The following is a 19,427-nucleotide window of genomic DNA, read 5'->3' as shown; positions in this document are numbered from 1 at the left end:
GGTTCCTGCTCGACATTGCAACAACAATAAGAAAGAATAAAAGATAAGAATATGAACATCAAGTAATGGGTTCAGTAGAATAGAATAAACATTTTTGCACAAGTATAAGACAGGAAGGCACATTTTATAGGCCAATATGTGTTTTAGGAACGGGTGGTTGGGGGGCAAGTGTTTAAATTCTGAAGTATTTTATGTGTGTGTAGCGTGTGTAGCGTGTGTGTGTGTGTGTGTGTGTGGAGGAGTGCTAAGGTGAGAAGAGTCAGTGCAGGTGGTCAGTCCAGTTCAAGTGTTCAGTAATCTGATGGATAGATAGAAACTGTAGATAGAAACTGTCTCTGAATCTGATGGTAAGGAAGTGAACAGCTCGTGGCTGGGGTGTGTGGGGTCCTTGATGATGCGAAGGGCCTTCCTCAGGCAATGTTTGGAGTAGATGTCCTGGATGGGTGATGGCTTGGTTCCAGTGATGTACTGGGCTGTCTTCACTACCTGCTGGAGGGCCTTGTGGTTGTGGATGGAGCAATTCCTGTGTCAGGCCGTGATTCAACATGTCAGTACGCTCTCGATGGTGCAATTGTAGTATTTGGAGAGGACCCGGGCTGGCATGCCTAATTTCTTCAGCCGCCTTAGGAAGTAGAGATGGAGTTGCACCCTATTGACAGGTGTGGTGGTGTTGTTGGTCAAGTTCTCAGCGATGTGGACGTCGAGGAACTTCAAACTGCTGACTTTCTATACTGCAGTCCCATTGATGTGGATCGGGGCATGTTCCCTCTGCTTCCTGAAGTCAACAATCAACTCCTTTGTTTTGCTGACGTTGAGGGCAAGGTTGTTGTCCTGGCACTACAATGCCAGTTCACTTACCTCCTCCCGATAGGCTGACCTTTCGTTGTTTGTTATCAGGCCTACAACTGGGGTGTCGTCAGCAAACTTGACGATCAATCAATAAATCAATCAAATGTATTTATAAAGACCTTTTTACATCAGCTGATGTCACAAAGTGATGTACAGAAACCCAGCCTAAAACCCCAAACAGAAAGCGATGCAGATGTAGAAGCACGGTGGCTAGGAAAAACTCCCTGCAAAGCCACGCAGTCGTGGGTGAACAGGTAGTACAGTAGAGAGCTGAAGACACACCTTTGGTGGGCCCCTCCGTGTAATACCATTTATCGTACAGATACCCTGAGAACAAGGTTCAGGGAAGTTAAGACCATCAAGCCCAGCTAGCTAGCTATTTGCCAGCTTTAGGTAGCTAGCTAGGTAATGATAGCTGTCAAGGCATGGAACGTATATTCTGTAGATATTAAGTAAGTTAACTAGCTAGCTAACCTCGTTGCAGTGTTGGAGTAGGGAACTACATATAGTTCAACTTGTAATTTAACAACATTTTGCAATAGCTTGGTGATAGTTGAACTAAATTCAAATCTTTTTTTGCCATGTAGTTGTGGTGTAGTGGTGCCATGTAGTGGTGTCAGACCTGCCTAATTCTCACTTGAAACAGTTTTTGTGTTGAAATTACACATTCTGTTATCAGATGACCCCAAAGGGATCGATTCTTGCAATGTATAGGCTATGACATTTATAATTTTTCACAAAGTAGTTTGTTTGTAGTGAACACATTTTTTTGAAGTAACTTTATTTAAGTCAACTATGTTTTTTGAACGGGTAGCTTTAGTGTAGCATAATCAACACAAATTGTTGGCACATTCGAGGTCGTCGTTATTTTGAGTGCATTGCAATGCATCCCATCCAAAAGTGAATGTTCTTCAACCGTGAAACTCTTGCAAAGTTACATGGTGAAATAACCATGTAATAACCAGCTCAATAGGCTCAAAATTAGGTAAACATGGGCCTCCCGGGTGGCGCAGTGGTTGGGGGCGCTGTACTGCAGCGCCAGCTGTGCCATCAGAGACTCTGGGTTCGCGCTCAGGCTCTGTCGTGGCCGGCCGCGACCGGGAGGTCCGAGGGGCGACGCACAATTGGCCTGGCGTCGCCCGGGTTGGGAAGGGCTTGGCCGGTAGGGATGTCCTTGTCTCATCACACACCAGCAACTCCTGTGGCGGGCCGGGTGTAGTGCGCGCTAACCAAGGTTGCCAGGTGCACGGTGTTTCCTCCGACTATGGTGTGGCTGGCTTCCGGGTTGGATGCGTGCTGGGTTGTGTATCGGAGGATGCATGACTTTCGACCTTCGTCTCTCCCGAGCCCGTACGGGAATTGTGGTGATGAGACAAGATAGTAGCTACTGAAGAGACAATTGGATACCATGAAATTGGGGAGAAAAAGGGCTCTGCCCTGGCCTGCCCTGGCCTGCCCCATCCTGCCCTGCTCTGGGGGGCAATCAGTTCACATATGGTGTCTATTTCACAGCTGGGGGCAGAAAGGGAGTCTATAACAAGCGGCAACAGTGAGAGACTTGTTTCTGGAAAGGTGGATTTTTAAAAGTAGAAGCTCAAATTGTTTGGGCACAGACCTGGATAGTATGACAGAACCCTGCAGGCTATCTCTGCAGCAGATTGAAACTCCGCCGCCTTTGGCAGCTCTATCTTTTCTGAAAATATTATAGTTAAGGATGGACATTTCTGGATTTTTGGTGGTCTTCCTACGCCAGGATTCAGACAAGGCTAGGACATCCGGGTTGGCGTAGTGTGCTAAAGCAGTGAATAAAACTGGGATGGGATCCAAGATGGCATAGCAGTTCAGACGTCTTTTGTCCTCGTCTTGTCGTGTCCCGTATATATATATATATTTACAACTTTTTTCATACTTTTTTTTTCCATAAACTCATCTTCAAAACACTCTCCTGCAACCCACCTCACCAATTTATAGTTATAAAAAAGTATTATTTACCTCAAATCTGTAATCCTCCAAGAAGCTAGCCAGAAACTCCAAGAAGCTAGCCAGAAACTAGCCAGAAGCTAGCCAGGAGCTAGCCAGGAGCTAGCCAGAAGCTAGCCAGGAGTTAGCCAGGAGCTAGCCAGAAGCTAATCCAGAAGCTAATCAGAAGCTAGGTCAGAAGCTAGCCAGGAGCTAGCCAGGAGCTAGCCAGAAGCTAATCCAGAAGCTAATCAGAAGCTAGTTAAAGCTTTCGTTGATTCCGGAGCAAACATCAATTATTCCGGAGCTAGCCAGCTGAAGAGTTCCATCAATCACTCCTGGGCTGCAGTCACCTATCTGGACCCGTTTTACTGCCTACGCGGAGCCCCACCGGGCCTTCACAACTAGACTACCGACGTTATCTACCCAAAGGAGTTATCCGGCTGGCTCCTCGACGTTACCTGAACGCCCATCTGCGGCCTGCTAACCGTTAGCTGTCTTATCGGCTGCTATCTGAATAGACAATCGGACAATTTATTTATTTATTTTTATTATTATTTATTATTATTTATTTTGTCTTCTTCTTGGGCCTCTAACTATATCTATTGTTTTTATTTTTGTTGTTGTTGTGTGATTTGGATTAATCCCCTCTACCACACGGAACCCCACTAATCTACTGACGGAACGCAAGAGGTGGCTAATAACAGACGTCCATCCTATGCTAGCTTGCTACCGATGGCCTGGCTAGCTGTCTAAATCGCCGTGACCCCAACCAACCTCTCCACTCTCCGGACCCTTTTGATCACTCGACTAAGAATGCCTCTCCTTTAATGTCATTATGCCTTGTCCATTGCTGTTCTGGTTAGTGTTTATTGGCTTATTTCACTGTAGAGCCTCTAGTCCTGCTCACTATACCTTATCCAACCTATTAGTTCCACCACCCACACATGCAATGACATCTCCTGGTTCAATGATGTTTCTAGAGACAATATCTCTCTCTTCATCACTCAATACCTAGGTTTACCTCCACTGTATTCACATCCTACCATACCTTTGTCTGTACATTATACCTTGATGCTATTTTATCGCCCCCAGAAACCTCCTTTTACTCTCTGTTCCAGACGTTCTAGATGACCAATTCTTATTGCTTTTAGCCGCACCCTTATTCTACTCCTCCTCTGTTCCTCTGGCGATGTAGAGGTGAATCCAGGCCCTACAGTGCTTAACTCCACTCCTATTCCCAGGCGCTCTCTTTTGACGACTTCTGTAACCGTAATAGCCTTGGTTTCATGCATGTTAACATTAGAAGCCTCCTCCCTAAGTTTGTTCTATTCACTGCTTTAGCGCACTCTGCCAACCCGGATGTTCTAGCTGTGTCTGAATCCTGGCTTAGGAAGACTACCAAAAATTCTGAAATTTTAATTCCAAACTGCCAAAGGGGGTGGTGTTGCAATCTACTGCAAAGATAGCCTGCAGAGTTCTGTCCTACTATCCAGGTCTGTACCCAAACAATTTGAACTTCTACTTTTAAAAATCCACCTCTCTAAAAACAAGTCTCTCACCGTTGCAGCCTGCTATAGACCACCCTCTGCCCCCAGCTGTGCTCTGGACACCATATGTGAACTGATTGCCCCCCATCTATCTTCAGAGCTCGTGCTGCTAGGCGACCTAAACTGGAACATGCTTAACACCCCAGCCATCCTACAATCTAAACTTGATGCCCTCAATCTCACACAAATTATCAATGAACCTACCAGGTACCTCCCCAAATCCTTAAACACGGGCACCCTCATAGATATCATCCTAACCAACTTGCCCTCTAAATACACCTCTGCTGTCTTCAACCAAGATCTCAGCGATCACTGCCTCATTGCCTGCATCCGTAATGGGTCAGCGCTCAAACGACCTCCACTCATCACTGTAAAACGCTCCCTGAAACACTTCAGCGAGCAGGCCTTTCTAATCAACCTGGCTGCGGTATCCTGGAAGGATATTGATCTCATCCCGTCAGTAGAGGATGCCTGGATATTTTTATTAAATGCCTTCCTAATCATCTTAAATAAGCATGCCCCATTCAAGAAATTTAGAACCAGGAACAGATATAGCCCTTGGTTCTCCCCAGACCTGACTGCCCTTAACCAACACAAAAACATCCTATGGCGTTCTGCATTAGCATCGAACAGCCCCCGTGATATGCAGCTGTTCAGGGAAGCTAGAAACCATTATACACAGGCAGTTAGAAAAGCCAAGGCTAGCTTTTTCAAGCAGAAATTTGCTTCCTGCAACAGTAACTCAAAAGAGTTCTGAGACACTGTAAAGTCCATGGAGAATAAGAACACCTCCCACCTGCCCACTGCACTGAAGATAGGAAACACTGTCACCACTGATACATCCACCATAATTGAGAATTTCAATAAGCATTTTCCTACGTCTGGCCATGCTTTCCACCTGGGTACTCCTACCCCGGTCAACAGCACTGCACCCCCCACAGCAACTCGCTCACCCTTCCCCATTTCTCCTTCTCCCAAATCCGTTCAGCTGATGTTCTGAAAGAGCTGCAAAATCTGGACCCCTACAAATCAGCCGGGCTAGACAATCTGGACCCTTTCTTTCTAAAATGATCTGCCGAAATTGTTGCCACCCCTATTACTAGCCTGTTCAACCTCTCTTTCGTATCATCTGAGATTCCCAAAGATTGGAAAGCAGCTGCGGTCATCCCCCTCTTCAAAGGGGGGGACACTCTTGACCCAAACTGCTACAGACCTATATCTATCCTACCATGCCTTTCTAAAGTCTTCGAAAGCCAAGTCAACAAACAGATTACCGACCATTTCGAATCTCACCATACCTTCTCTGCTATGCAATCTGGTTTCAGAGCTGGTCATGGGTGCACCTCAGCCACGCTCAAGGTCCTAAACGATATCTTAACTGCCATCGATAAGAAACATTACTGTGCAGCCGTGTTCATTGATCTGGCCAAGGCTTTCGACTCTGTCAATCACATCCTCATCGGCAGACTCGACAGCCTTGGTTTCTCAAAGGATTGCCTCGCCTGGTTCACCAACTACTTCTCTGATAGAGTTCAGTGTGTCAAATCGGAGGGTCTGCTGTCCGGACCTTTGGCAGTCTCTATGGGGGTGCCACAGGGTTCAATTCTTGGACCGACTCTCTTCTCTGTATACATCAATGAGGTCGCTCTTGCTGCTGGTGAGTCCCTGATCCACCTCTACGCAAACGACACCATTCTGTATACTTCTGGCCCTTCTTTGGACACTGTGTTAACAACCCTCCAGGCAAGCTTCAATGCCATACAACTCTCCTTCCGTGGCCTCCAATTGCTATTAAATACAAGTAAAACTAAATGCATGCTCTTCAACCGATCACTACCCGCACCTGCCCGCCTGTCCAACATCACTACTCTGGACGGCTCTGACTTAGAATACGTGGACAACTACAAATGCTTAGGTGTCTGGTTAGACTGTAAACTCTCCTTCCAGACCCATATCAAATATCTCCAATCCAAAGTTAAATCTAGAATTGGCTTCCTATTTCGCAACAAAGCATCCTTCACTCATGCTGCCAAACATACTCTTGTAAAACTGACCATCCTATGTCATTTACAAAATAGCCTCCAATACCCTGCTCAACAAATTCGATGCAGTCTATCACAGTGCAATCCATCTTGTCACCAAAGCCCCATATACTACCCACCATTGCGACCTGTACGCTCTCGTTGGCTGGACCTCGCTTCATACTCGTCGCCAAACCCAATGGCTCCATGTCAGATACAACACCCTGCTAGGTAAAGTCCCCCCTTATCTCAGCTTGCTGGTCACCATAGCATCTCCCACCTGTAGCACACGCTCCAGCAGGTATATCTCTCTAGTCACCCCCAAAACCAATTCCTTCTTTGGTCGCCTCTCCTTCCAGTTCTCTGCTGCCAATGACTGGAACAAACTACAAAAATCTCTGAAACTGGAAACACTTATCTCCCTCACTAGCTTTAAGCACCAACTGTCAGAGCAGCTCACAGATTACTGCACCTGTACATAGCACACCTATATTTTAGCCCAAACAACTACCTCTTTCCCTACTGTATTTAATTTATTTATTTATTTTGCTCCTTTGCACCCCATTATTTTTATTTCTACTTTGCACATTCTTCCATTGCAAATCTACCATTCCAGTGTGTTACTTGCTATATTGTATTTACTTTGCCACCATGGCCTTTTTTTGCCTTTACCTCCCTTATCTCACCTCATTTGCTCACATCATATATAGACTTGTTTATACTGTATTATTGACTGTATGTTTGTTTTACTCCATGTGTAACTCTGTGTCGTTGTATGTGTCGAACTGCTTTGCTTTATCCTGGCCAGGTCGCAATTGTAAATGAGAACTTGTTCTCAACTTGCCTACCTGGTTAAATAAAGGTGAAATAAATAAGAAATATAAAAAATTTAAAATAAAAAACAACTTAGGGAGGAGGCTTCTAATTTTAACACACATGAAACCAAGGCTTTTACGGTTACAGAAGTCAATAAATGAGAGCGCCTTGGGAATGGGAGTGGTGCCTGGGTTAACCTCTACATTTGCACACACTGTACATAGATTTTTCTATTGTGTTATTGACTGTATGTTTGTTTATGTGTAAATCTGTGTTGTTTTTGTTACACTGCTTTGCTTTATCTTGGCCAGGTCGCAGTTGTAATTGAGAACTTGTTCTCACCTGTCTATAAAAGGTCCCTCTGTTATGTACTTGAGTGAAGACCCAAAAGCGGTTTTAACAGAAAACAGAGTTCTTTAATGAAAACAGGAATGGCATAAATCCTCTTCCAACGTAGTCAATGGAACAAAAAGAACGTTAGTATAATGCAGGATGCACCTGCCAGGCGGACTCCGACAGGATAGGACAAGGTGGAAGCAAACGGGACGACAGCTTGCTTCTGGCATCAAAAACACAAACAAGAATCAGACACTGAAAGTAGCAGGAACAGAGAGAGAAATAGAGACCTAATCAGAGGGGGAAGAGAGAACAGGTGGGAAAGAGTGACTGAGCTAGTTAGGGGAGATGTAGAACAGCTGAAGAATGAGAGACAGAGAAGGTAACCTAAAAAGACCAGCAGAGAGAGACAGAGTGAAGAGAAAGGACAGGAACAGACATAACAAGACATGACAGTACCCCCCCACTCACCGAGCGCCTCCTGGCGCACTCGAGGAGGAAACCTGGCGGCAACGGAGGACATCATCGATCAGCGAACGGTCCAGCACGTCCCGAGAGGGAACCCAACTCCTCTCCTCAGGACCGTACCCCTCCCAATCCACTAGGTACTGATGACCACGGCCCCGAGGGCGCATGTCCAAAATCTTACGAACCCTGTAGATGGGTGCGCCCTCGACAAGGATGGGGGGAGGGACGAGCGGGGGCGCGAAGAACGGGCTTAACACAGGAGACATGGAAGACCGGGTGAACGCGACGAAGATAGCGCGGGAGAAGAAGTCGCACTGCGACAGGATTAATGACCTGAGAAATACGGAACGGACCAATGAACCGCGGGCCAACTTGCGAGAAGCTGTCTTAAGGGGAAGGTTCTGAGTGGAGAGCCATACTCTCTGACCGCAACAATATCTAGGACTCTTGGTCCTACGCTTATTAGCGGCCCTCACAGTCTGCGCCCTATTACGGCAAAGTGCCGACCTGACCCCCTTCCAGGTGCGCTCGCAACGCTGGACAAAAGCCTGAGCGGAGGGGACGCAGGACTCGGCGAGCTGAGATGAGAACAGCGGAGGCTGGTACCCGAGGCTACACTGAAAAGGAGATAGACCGGTAGCAGACGAGGGAAGCGAGTTGTGGGCGTACTCTGCCCAGGGGAGCTGTTCTGACCAAGACGCAGGGTTACGAAAAGAAAGACTGCGTAAAATGCGACCAACAGTCTGATTGGCCCGTTCGGCTTGACCGTTAGACTGGGGATGAAAGCCGGACGAGAGACTGACGGAAGCCCCAATCAAACGGCAAAACTCCTCCAAAATTGAGACGTGAACTGCGGGCCTCTGTCGGAAACGACGTCAGACGGAAGGCCATGAATTCGAAAACATTCTCGATAATGATCTGAGCCGTCTCCTTAGCAGAAGGGAGCTTAGCGAGAGGAATGAAATGAGCCGCCTTAGAGAATCTATCGACAACCGTAAGAATAACTGTCTTCCCCGCTGATGAAGGCAGTCCGGTGATAAAATCTAAAGCGATGTGAGACCACGGTCGAGAGGGAATGGGAAGCGGTCTGAGACGGCCGGCAGGAGGAGAGTTCCCAGATTTAGTCTGCGCGCAGACCGAACAAGCGGCGACAAATCGACGCGCGTCACGTTCCCGAGTGGGCCACCAGAAACGCTGGCGAATGGAAGCGAGCGTACCCCGAACGCCGGGGTGGCCGGCTAACTTGGCAGAGTGGGCCCACTGAAGAACGGCCGGACGAGTAGGAACGGGAACGAACAGAAGGTTCCTAGGACAAGCTTGCGGCGACGGAGTGTGAGCGAGTGCTTGCTTTACCTGCCTCTCAATTCCCCAGACAGTCAACCCGACAACACGCCCCTCAGGGAGAATCCCCTCGGGGTCGGTGGAGACCTCAGAAGAACTGAAGAGACGAGATAAAGCATCAGGCTTGGTGTTTTTTGAGCCCGGACGATAAGAAATAACAAACTCGAAACGAGCGAAAAACAGAGCCCAACGAGCCTGACGCGCATTAAGTCGTTTGGCTGAACGGATGTACTCAAGGTTCCTATGGTCAGTCCAAACGACAAAAGGAACGGTCGCCCCCCAACCACTGTCGCCATTCGCCTAGGGCTAAGCGGATGGCGAGCAGTTCGCGATTACCAACATCATAGTTACGTTCTGACGGCGATAAGCGATGAGAGAAAAACGCGCAAGGATGGACCTTGCCGTCAGAGAGAGAGCGCTGAGAGAGAATGGCTCCCATGCCCACCTCTGACGCGTCAACCTCAACAACAAACTGACTAGAGATGTCAGGTGTAACAAGAATAGGTGCGGAAGTAAAACGATTCTTAAGAAGATCAAAAGCTCCCTGGGCGGAAACGGACCACTTAAAGCACGTCTTAACAGAAGTAAGGGCTGTGAGGGGAGCTGCCACCTGACCGAAATTACGGATGAAACGACGATAGAAATTAGCGAAGCCCAGAAAGCGCTGCAGCTCGATGCGTGACTTAGGAACGGGCCAATCAATGACAGCCTGGACCTTAGCGGGATCCATCTTAATGCCCTCAGCGGAAATAACGGAACCGAGAAAAGGGACAGAGGCGGCATGAAAAGTGCACTTCTCAGCCTTCACATAAAGACAGTTCTCCAAAAGGCGCTGGAGGACGCGTCGCACGTGCTGAACATGAATCGAGAGAGACGGTGAAAAAATCAGGATATCGTCCATGTAAACGAAAACAAAAATGTTCAGCATGTCTCTCAGGACGTCGTTAACTAGTGCCTGAAAGACAGCTGGAGCGTTAACGATGCCGAAAGGAAGAACCCGGTATTCAAAGTGCCCTAACGGAGTGTTAAACGCCGTCTTCCACTCGTCCCCCTCCCTGATGCGCACGAGATGGTAGGCGTTACGAAGGTCCAATTTGGTGAAAAACCTGGCTCCCTGCAGGATCTCGAAGGCTGAAGACATAAGAGGAAGCGGATAACGATTCTTAACTGTTATGTCATTCAGCCCTCGATAATCCACGCATGGGCGCAGGGACCCGTCCTTCTTCTGAACAAAAAAAACCCCGCTCCGGCGGGAGAGGAGGAGGAGACTATGGTACCGGCGTCGAGCGAAACCGACAAATAATCCTCGAGAGCCTTACGTTCGGGAGCCGACAGAGAGTATAATCTACCCCGGGGGAGTAGTTCCCGGAAGGAGATCAATACTACAGTCATACGACCGGTGTGGAGGGAGAGAAGTGGCCTTGGAACGACTGAACACCGTGCGCAGATCGTGATACTCCTCCGGCACCCCTGTCAAATCGCCAGGCTCCTCCTGTGAAGAAGAGACAGAGGAAACAGGAGGGATAGCAGACATTAAACAGGTCACATGACAAGAAACATTCCAGGATAGGATAGTATTACTAGACCAATTAATAGAAGGGTTATGGCGCACTAGCCAGGGATGACCCAAAACAACAGGTGTAAAAGGTGAACGAAAAATTAAAAAAGAAATGGTTTCGCTATGATTACCAGAGACAGTGAGGGTTAAAGGCAGCGTCTCACGCTGAATCTTGGGGAGAGAACTACCATCTAAAGCGAACAAGGCCGTGGGCTCCCCTAACTGTCTGAGAGGAATGTCATGTTCCCGAGCCCAGGTCTCGTCCATAAAACAGCCCTCCGCCCCAGAGTCTATCAAGGCACTGCAGGAAGCAGATGAACCGGGCCAGCGGAGATGGACCGGAAAGGTAGTGCGTGATCCAGAAGGAGAGGCCTGAGTAGTTGCGCTCACCAGTAGCCCTCCTCTTACTGATGAGCTCTGGCTTTTACTGGACATGAGGTGACAAAATGACCAGCGGAGCCGCAGTAGAGACAGAGGCGATTGGTGATTCTCCGTTCCTTCTCCTTGGCCGAGATGCGGATACCCCCAGCTGCATAGGCTCAGCATCCGAGCCGGCGGAGGAGGGTGGCAGTGATGCGGCAGGTGGCAGTGATGTGGAGAGGGGAGCACGGAGAACGCGAGCTCCTTTCCACGAGCTCGGCGACGAAGATCAAACCGTCGCTCTATGCGAATAGCGAGAGCTATTAAGGAGTCCAGACTGGAAGGAACTTCCCGGGAGAGGATCTCATCCTTAACCTCGACGAGGAGACCCTCCAGAAAACGAGCGAGCAAAGCCGGCTCGTTCCAGTCACTAGAGGCAGCGAGAGTGCGAAACTCAATAGAATAATCCGTTATGGATCGATTCCCCTGACATAGGGAAGACAGGGCCCTGGAAGCCTCCTCCCCAAAAACAGAACGGTCAAAAACCCGTATCATCTCCTCCTTAAAGTCCTGATACTGGTTAATACACTCAGCCCTCGCCTCCCAGATTGCCGTGCCCCACTCACGCGCCCGTCCGGTAAGGAGAGAAATGACGTAGGCGATGCGGGCTGCGCTCCTGGAGTAAGTGTTGGGCTGGAGAGAGAACACCACATCACACTGAGTGAGGAATGAGCGGCACTCAGTGGGCTCCCCAGAGTAACACGGCGGGTTGTTGATCCTGGGCTCCGGAGACTCGGAAACCCTGGAAGTGGGCGGTGGATCGAGGTGGAGTTGGTGAACCTGTCTTGTGAGGTCGGAGACTTGGACGGCCAGGGTTTCAACGGCATGTCGAGCAGCAGACAATTCCTCCTCGTGTCTGCCTAGCATCGCTCCCTGGATCTCGACGGCGGAGTGAAAAGGGTCCGGAGCCGCTGGGTCCATTCTTGGTCTGATTCTTCTGTTATGTACTTGAGTGGAGACCCAAAAGCGGTTTTAACAGAAAACAGAGTTCTTTAATGAAAAACAGGAATGGCAGAAATCCTCTTCCAACGTAGTCAATGGAACAAAAAGAACGTTAGTATAATGCAGGATGCACCTGCCAGGCGGACTCCGACAGGATAGGACAAGGTGGAAGCAAACGGGACGACAGCTTGCTTCTGGCATCAAAAACACAAACAAGAATCAGACACTGAAAGTAGCAGGAACAGAGAGAGAAATAGAGACCTAATCAGAGGGGGAAGAGAGAACAGGTGGGAAAGAGTGACTGAGCTAGTTAGGGGAGATGTAGAACAGCTGAAGAATGAGAGACAGAGAAGGTAACCTAAAAAGACCAGCAGAGAGAGACAGAGTGAAGAGAAAGGACAGGAACAGACATAACAAGACATGACACCCTCAGTTGACAGTGCATGTCAGAGCAAAAACCAAGCCATGAGGTCAAAGGAATTATCCGGAAAGCTCTGAGACTGGATTGTATCGTGGCACCGATCTTGGGAATGGTACCAAAAAATGTCTGCCGCATTGAAGGTCCCCAAGAACACAGTGACCATTCTTAAATGGAAGAAGTTTAGAACCATCAAGACTCTTCCTAGAGCTGGGCAATCGGAGGAGAAGGGCTTATGTCAGGGAGGTGACCAAGAACTCGATGGTCACTCTGACAGAGCTCCAGAGTTCCCCCAGAAGGACAACCGTCTCTGCAGCACTCCACCAATCTGGCCTTTATGGTAGAGTGACCAGATGGAAGTCACTCCTCAGTAAAACGCACATGACAGCCCACTTGGAGTTTTCTTAAAAGCACCTAAATGTCTCTCAGACCATTCTCTGGTCTGATGAAACCAAGATTGAGCTATTTGGCCTGAATGCCAAGCGTCACGTCTGGAGGAAATCAGTTCCATCCCTACGTTGAAGCATGGCTGTGGGGATGTCTTTCATCGGCAGGGACTGGGAGACTAGTCAGGATCGAGGAAAATATTCACAGAGCTGTCACGTTCTGACCTTAAGACTGTTGTTATGTCTTTGTTTTAGTATGGTCAGGGTGTGAGTTGGGTGGTTTGTCTATGTTAGTTTTTCTATGATTTGCTATTTCTGTGTTTGGCCTGGTATGGTTCTCAATCAGAGGCAGCTGTCAATCGTTGTCCCTGATTGAGAACCATATTTAGGGAGCCTGTTTTCTATTGTGTTTCGTGGGTGATTATTTTCTGTTTTCTGTTGTGTGTCTGCACCAGCCAGAACTGTTTTTGGTCGTTTCTCTTTGGTATTTTTGTTATTTCCGTGTTTATTTTAATAAATATGGACAAATACCACGCTGCACATTGGTCCTCACCTTCTTCCACCATCGACAACCATTACAGGAGCAAAGTACAGAGAGATCCTAATTATTATTATTATTATTTTTTTTACTTTTTACCACTTTTTCTCCCCAATTTCGTGATATCCAATTAGTAGTTACAGCCTTGTTCCATCGCTGCAACTCCCGTACGGACTCGGAAGAGGCAAAGGTCGGGAGCCATGCATCCTCTGAAACGCAATCCTGCCAATCCACACAGCTTCTTGACACACTTCCCACTTAACCCGGAAGCCAGCCGCACCAATGTGTCAGAGGAAACCGTACAGCTGGCAACTGAAGTCAGCGTGCATGCACCCGGCTTCCACAAGGAGTCGATAGAGCGTGATGGGACAAGGACATCCCAGCCAGCCAAACTCACCCCCCTGACCCGGACGATGCTGGGCCAATTTTGCGCCATCTCATGGGTTTCTTGGTCATGGCCTGCTTCGACACAGACCGGAATCGAAACTGGATCTGTAGTGGCGCCTGACCACTGTGTCACTCGGGAGGCCCCACAGAGAGATCTAGATGAAAACCTGCTCCAGAGCTCTCAGGACCTCAGACTGGGGTGAAGGTTCACCTTCCAATAGGACAATGACCCTAAGCACACAGCCATTACAACGCAGGAGTGACTTCGGGACAAGTCTCTGAATGTCAATGAGGGGCCCAGCCAGAGCCCGGACTTGAACCCGATTGAACATCTCTGGAGAGATGGGAAAATAGCTGTGCAGCGACGCTCCCCATCTAACCTGACAGAGCTTGAGAGGATCTGCAGAGAAGAATGGGAGAACTCCCCAAATACAGGTGTGCAAAGCTTGTAGCGTCATACCCAAGACTCGATGCTGCCAAAGGTGCTTCAACAAAGTACTGAGTAAAGGGTCAAAATACTTATGTAAATGTGATATTTCTATTTGTCTATGTCTAAAAAACAGTTTTTGCTTTGTCGTTATGGTGTATTGTGTGTAGATTGATGAGAAAAAAATATTTGATCCATTTTAGAATAAGGCTGCAAGGTGACAAAATGTGAAAAAAGTCAAGGGTTCCTAATTATTCTATCGCCTCCCTGCCTTCCTTAGCTACTGTTGTTTTCCACGTCAAATGCACCATTCAATGATTTAACAATAAATAAATACAAATTATTTAAACCCTCCGTCTTTTGTCATAGCGCTCAGTAGCTTTCATGTATTTTAAACGAAAGCTGTCATGGTTTCACCTGTCACCTGAGGGACCGGGTAGAGGGCAGAGACCGGGCAGAGACCGTCCTAGAGACTGTAATGACGCTGGTGCTTTCTGTTACTAATTATGATTTCTTTATAGAGAGATGCGTTTTCTGTCAGCCTTTGTAGGAACTTGATTTCGTTGCCATGTGTGTTTGTCTCCTGAGTGAGTTATCGAATCATAGTGTTTGTTGTTTCCTCAAGTTTTACTTTGTGTCGACTGGTTTGACTTTTGACCAGTAAGGTGTTTACGTTTTTCCTTTCCATTGGTTCTCTTCTCTGCTCCTGGCTCCTACCTCACCATGTCACAAAAGCCTGACTTGGGCCGGGGCATCAGACTCCAGATCCCTCTATAACAGAGTTCTGTCAATGAGATGCTTGGTTTTTCATTGGCTAACACTTATACGGTGGTTTGTGCAGGCTGACAAATGGTGCGTTTGGATGCTATCGGAAAACTTGAACATTTGATGTAAAAATGTATCACTAGCCACTTTAAACAATGCCACTTAATATAATGTGTACATACCCTACATTACTCATCTCATATGTACAGTATATACTGTACCCTATACCATCTACTGCTTCTTGCCATCTTTATGTAATACATGTATCACTACATTACCCATCTCATATGTATATACTGGTTACCATATACTGCATTTTGTCTATGCCGTTCTGTACCATCACTCATTCATATATTTTTATGTACATATTCTTCATCCCTTTACACTTGTGTGTTTATGGTAGTTGTTGTGGAATTGTTAGGTTAGATTACTCGTTGGTTATTACTGCATTGTCGGAACTAGAAGCACAAGCATTCCGCTACACTCGCATTAACATCTGCTGACCATGTGTATGTGACAAATACAATTTGATTTGTAACACGCATTTGTGGTTACGCCTCTGTAATTACGGACTGAAGTTACCACCAGTTGCATTTTGTTAGTACAGTGTAACCATAAATGATTATAATTAATTACAATACTTGTTACAGTGTAATTACATATGTAATTACACTGTAATGAGGACCCCTTTAAAATTAATTGTTCCCAAGATGTGTTTTAAAGGTGCTTGGTTAAAATCACCTCCGACAACAAAGACTGCTTCTGGGTGAGATACTGCTTATTCGTAATAAAGTCGCACTTGAAAATGCTAAGTGCATCGGCAGCTGCTTTTTTTGTTGCCCTTTCGCGTCTCTTTATACACAGAAGATCCCCGCTAAACACACAATCTCTGTGACCGCCGATAACTTCAGAATGAAGTGGACCACAAATAGAAAGTGACCAATGTCTTTGCAATTGGAGGATACAAAGATGCTTCAAATGAAAACCGAGATGAATGCATTAACAGATAAATACAGTCAGTATAGTCTACATGTCTATTGTATTTCAATCATATTGAAATCAATTTCATCTCAATTTAATTGAGCACCATTTTGCTAGTTCTATTCGTTAAAGTGCCTGTACGCCTAAGTTGGCCTCGTCTCCCAGAGGCAGTGATGTGAAGCGTTGCAGGTCTCGTTTGAAGTGCAGACCCAGAGCTTGATAGCTTATGATTAATATAAGCCAAACCATCCCCTCCCTCCCTCCCGGCCTGCCTACCCACACTCCCTCCCCACAGACCCACTCTGGCTCTGCCTGGCTCTTTGAACTGTGAGTGTTTGACTCTGTGCCATCATGGCTGGAAGGGCACCTCTGTAGCCCCCATCACAGACACTCCCGTCTCTAAAGATTCTCTTTAAGACTCGACTCCTCTGCCTCTTTAAGATTCTCCCTGTATGCCTCAGACGGCCAGGTTAAAGTCCCCCTATCTCATCACCCAGGTATCACATTGACTGTCTGATCCGGCTCGGCCAAAGTCATCTCCCCTCAGATATTAGGATTCTGATTGGTCATCTCAGAGCAGCTTGGAGAACCATCTACTGTATATGTATGAGGAGTCTGATGAGATTTCACAGACAGTGGGGAAAAGTTCAATCAGTCTCTTCAAGGTCAGTCTCTTCAACCTCTCTTCAAGGTTGTGATTGGACAGTTCAATCAGTCAAGTGTATTTATAAAGTCATTTTTACATTAGCAGATGTCGCAAAGTGCTTTGTACAGAAACCCAGCCTAAAACCCCAAAGAGCAAGCATCGCAGATGTAGAAGCACGGTGGCTAGGAAAAACTCCCTAGAAAGGCAGGAACCTAGGAAGGATCCAGGCTCTGATGGGTGGCCAGTCCTCTTCTGGCTGTGCCGGGTGGAGATTATAAGAGTACATGGCCATTAAGGCCAGATTGTTCTTCAAGATGTTTCAAATGTTGGTGGATGACCTGCAGGGTTAAATAATAATCACAGGGGTTTATAGAGGGTGCAACAGGTCAGCACCTCAGAGGAGTTAAGTTGGCTTGGCTTTTCAAAGTCAGTTGGCTTTTCATAGCCGAGCATTCAGAGGTCGAGACAGCAGGTGAGATAGAGAGAGAGAGAGGGAGGGAGGAGTGGGAGAGAGTAGGGTCAAAAACAGCAGTTTCGGAACAAGGTAGCACGTCTGGTGAACTGGTCATGGTTCCATAGCCGCAGGCTCAGGTATCTGTCTCTGATTAGGTCTGCCAAACTACGTTTACAGTTCGGCACACAGCACCTTGAATGTACTAAACAAGTGGGAGTATTACAGTACCAGCCACCAGTCAAAAATACAAACGTGTGTATATAAAAAAAAAAGTGTATTAAAAAAAAAAAGAGAGAAATCTCGATCTATTGCTTTCTCCAATGTTCGTATTCAATTCCAATATCCTACATGTTAACCTTGATTTTGATTGGCACTTATTTTTGAACAAACATACTCTTAACCAAAATCAGAAATCCATTGATTGGTGTTAATAATAATATCTGAATAGATGATTAATTATATTTGAAGATGCAAACCCCATGTCAGGCTGTGTTCAACCTCTCACTCAATCAAATCAAAGCCCACCATAAGACCTACATTATTGATGCCCGTGTTCACGCGCCTATCTTTTGTGTCTGATGACAAAAGCTTTGCATCTCTGTCTCCTCTCTCTCTCTCTCTCTCTCTCTCTCTCTCTCTCTCTCTCTCTCTCTCTCTCATCTCTCTCTCTCTCTCGCTCCAAAGCCTCTCAGCTATCATAAAAAGTGTTCTCTCCACTGCTGTTCTCTGATAAGGTTTATATAACTGAGTTTTCCAACATGTCAGGGCATTCTGATGTGAATAACAATCTCTGTAATAGGGTCTCTCAAAAGGCCTTGTTTCAAAGGAGGTTTCTTGAGGCTGCCTGTCTTTCCTCTGTCATACCGCAGGGTCAACTCCCTGGCTGCCGGGCTTTCCTGGCAGTCTCATCTGATACAGCTTGATCCACTGTCGACGTGCTAACTTAGCTAAGAATAGCGTGGAGAGATGTCCAATATGAGGACTTTATTCATGGGAAATCTGTTGTCTCCATCTCGCTCTCTATCGCTGTCCTTCTCCTTAGCCCTCTCTGTTTCTTCCTCTCTGTCTCTCTCTCTCTCTCTGCCCCACGGTGGGTTGCCATTAACGATTCAGCACAGAGAAGCCTTGAGGAATTGAAAGTGACAGAGCAGAAACAGAAAAGAAACCTCCAAGCGAATAAGAAAGGCAAGAGTGACGGGGAGGAGAGAGAGAGAAGAGGGGGGCGGCGGGGGTAGGGAGGGAGGGAGGGTACAATGCACAGAGAGGTGGATGGTGAGATGGGAGGCTTAAAAAGATAGTTTGTTGGAATAAAGAACAGATTTACATAGAGAAAGAAATGGAAGGATGGCAGGGGGTGAGAGAGGAGAGGTGTTGAAGAAAAGGAGAACCGACTGGAATTTGGTTAAGATTTGGGAAGGCGAGGGCAAAGAATAGACTTAAGGATGGAGGGATGCAGGGTGTGTGTAATAAAGGCGTGGACGGAGTATGCTAATTAGGACGTTTGAATTATGAATGCGATTAATTACTTCTGCAGACTCGACTTTGAATATATGCCCACTTTCCCTCTTGCCAACCACTTAATGGTAATCCCCTGATCTGGATAAAACTGGATTTTTGTGTGTGCTTTTTCTCCTGTTTCCCCCTGCGTCTCCTCAACTCCTAACTCCTAAATCAATTCAAGCTCTGACACATTGACACTAGAATCGATTGGAAATAACTACCTTAAGTAACGAAACGTCAGCATCACAATGTCTCAAAAATGCTAGGAAGTAACATCTATTCAAGACGGAGTAATGTGATGTTTGAGTAAACAGATATGGTGGTTGGTCCACTATATTGGTATTTCCTTCTCTCTGACAGCAAAATGCATCTTTTCACTTTTTAGGTTCTGGCAACATGGCGAATGTATCTATTTGCTGTCAAAGTCCCCACCAAGGTATGTCACGATTTAAAAAAAAAATTGAATAGACTAATAGTGTTGTTTTTGATGATGATGAGTATGAGGATGGTTCTGAAGATTATTATCATCATTTTTTAGTAAAGGGATAACTTGGTCATATCAACTTCAATGCACAATATCAACATCATTTCAGGTGGAGGTTACTTTCAACTTCCTGGAAATTCGAGCAATGAACACTTATCCAGATCATCAGGTGAGAGACTGT

The 19,427-nt window shown here is 46.7% G+C and overlaps 1 protein-coding gene across 3 annotated transcripts in view; it reads left to right on the top strand.

Moving 5' to 3' along the window:
- LOC135558979 (capping protein, Arp2/3 and myosin-I linker protein 3-like) overlaps positions 1–19,427 on the top strand; it is a 61,414-nt gene that overhangs the window by 9,441 nt on the left and 32,546 nt on the right. For all 3 annotated transcript variants that reach the window (XM_064993253.1, XM_064993252.1, XM_064993251.1), the window contains exons 3-4: positions 19,148–19,198; positions 19,356–19,415. In XM_064993253.1, coding sequence (XP_064849325.1) covers positions 19,148–19,198; positions 19,356–19,415 — 111 coding nt within the window. The remainder of the gene's footprint in view (positions 1–19,147; positions 19,199–19,355; positions 19,416–19,427) is intronic.

Source organism: Oncorhynchus masou, chromosome 17, assembly GCF_036934945.1.
Source record: "Oncorhynchus masou masou isolate Uvic2021 chromosome 17, UVic_Omas_1.1, whole genome shotgun sequence".
NCBI lineage: Eukaryota > Metazoa > Chordata > Actinopteri > Salmoniformes > Salmonidae > Oncorhynchus > Oncorhynchus masou.
This window is presented reverse-complemented; position numbering and strand designations above follow the sequence as displayed.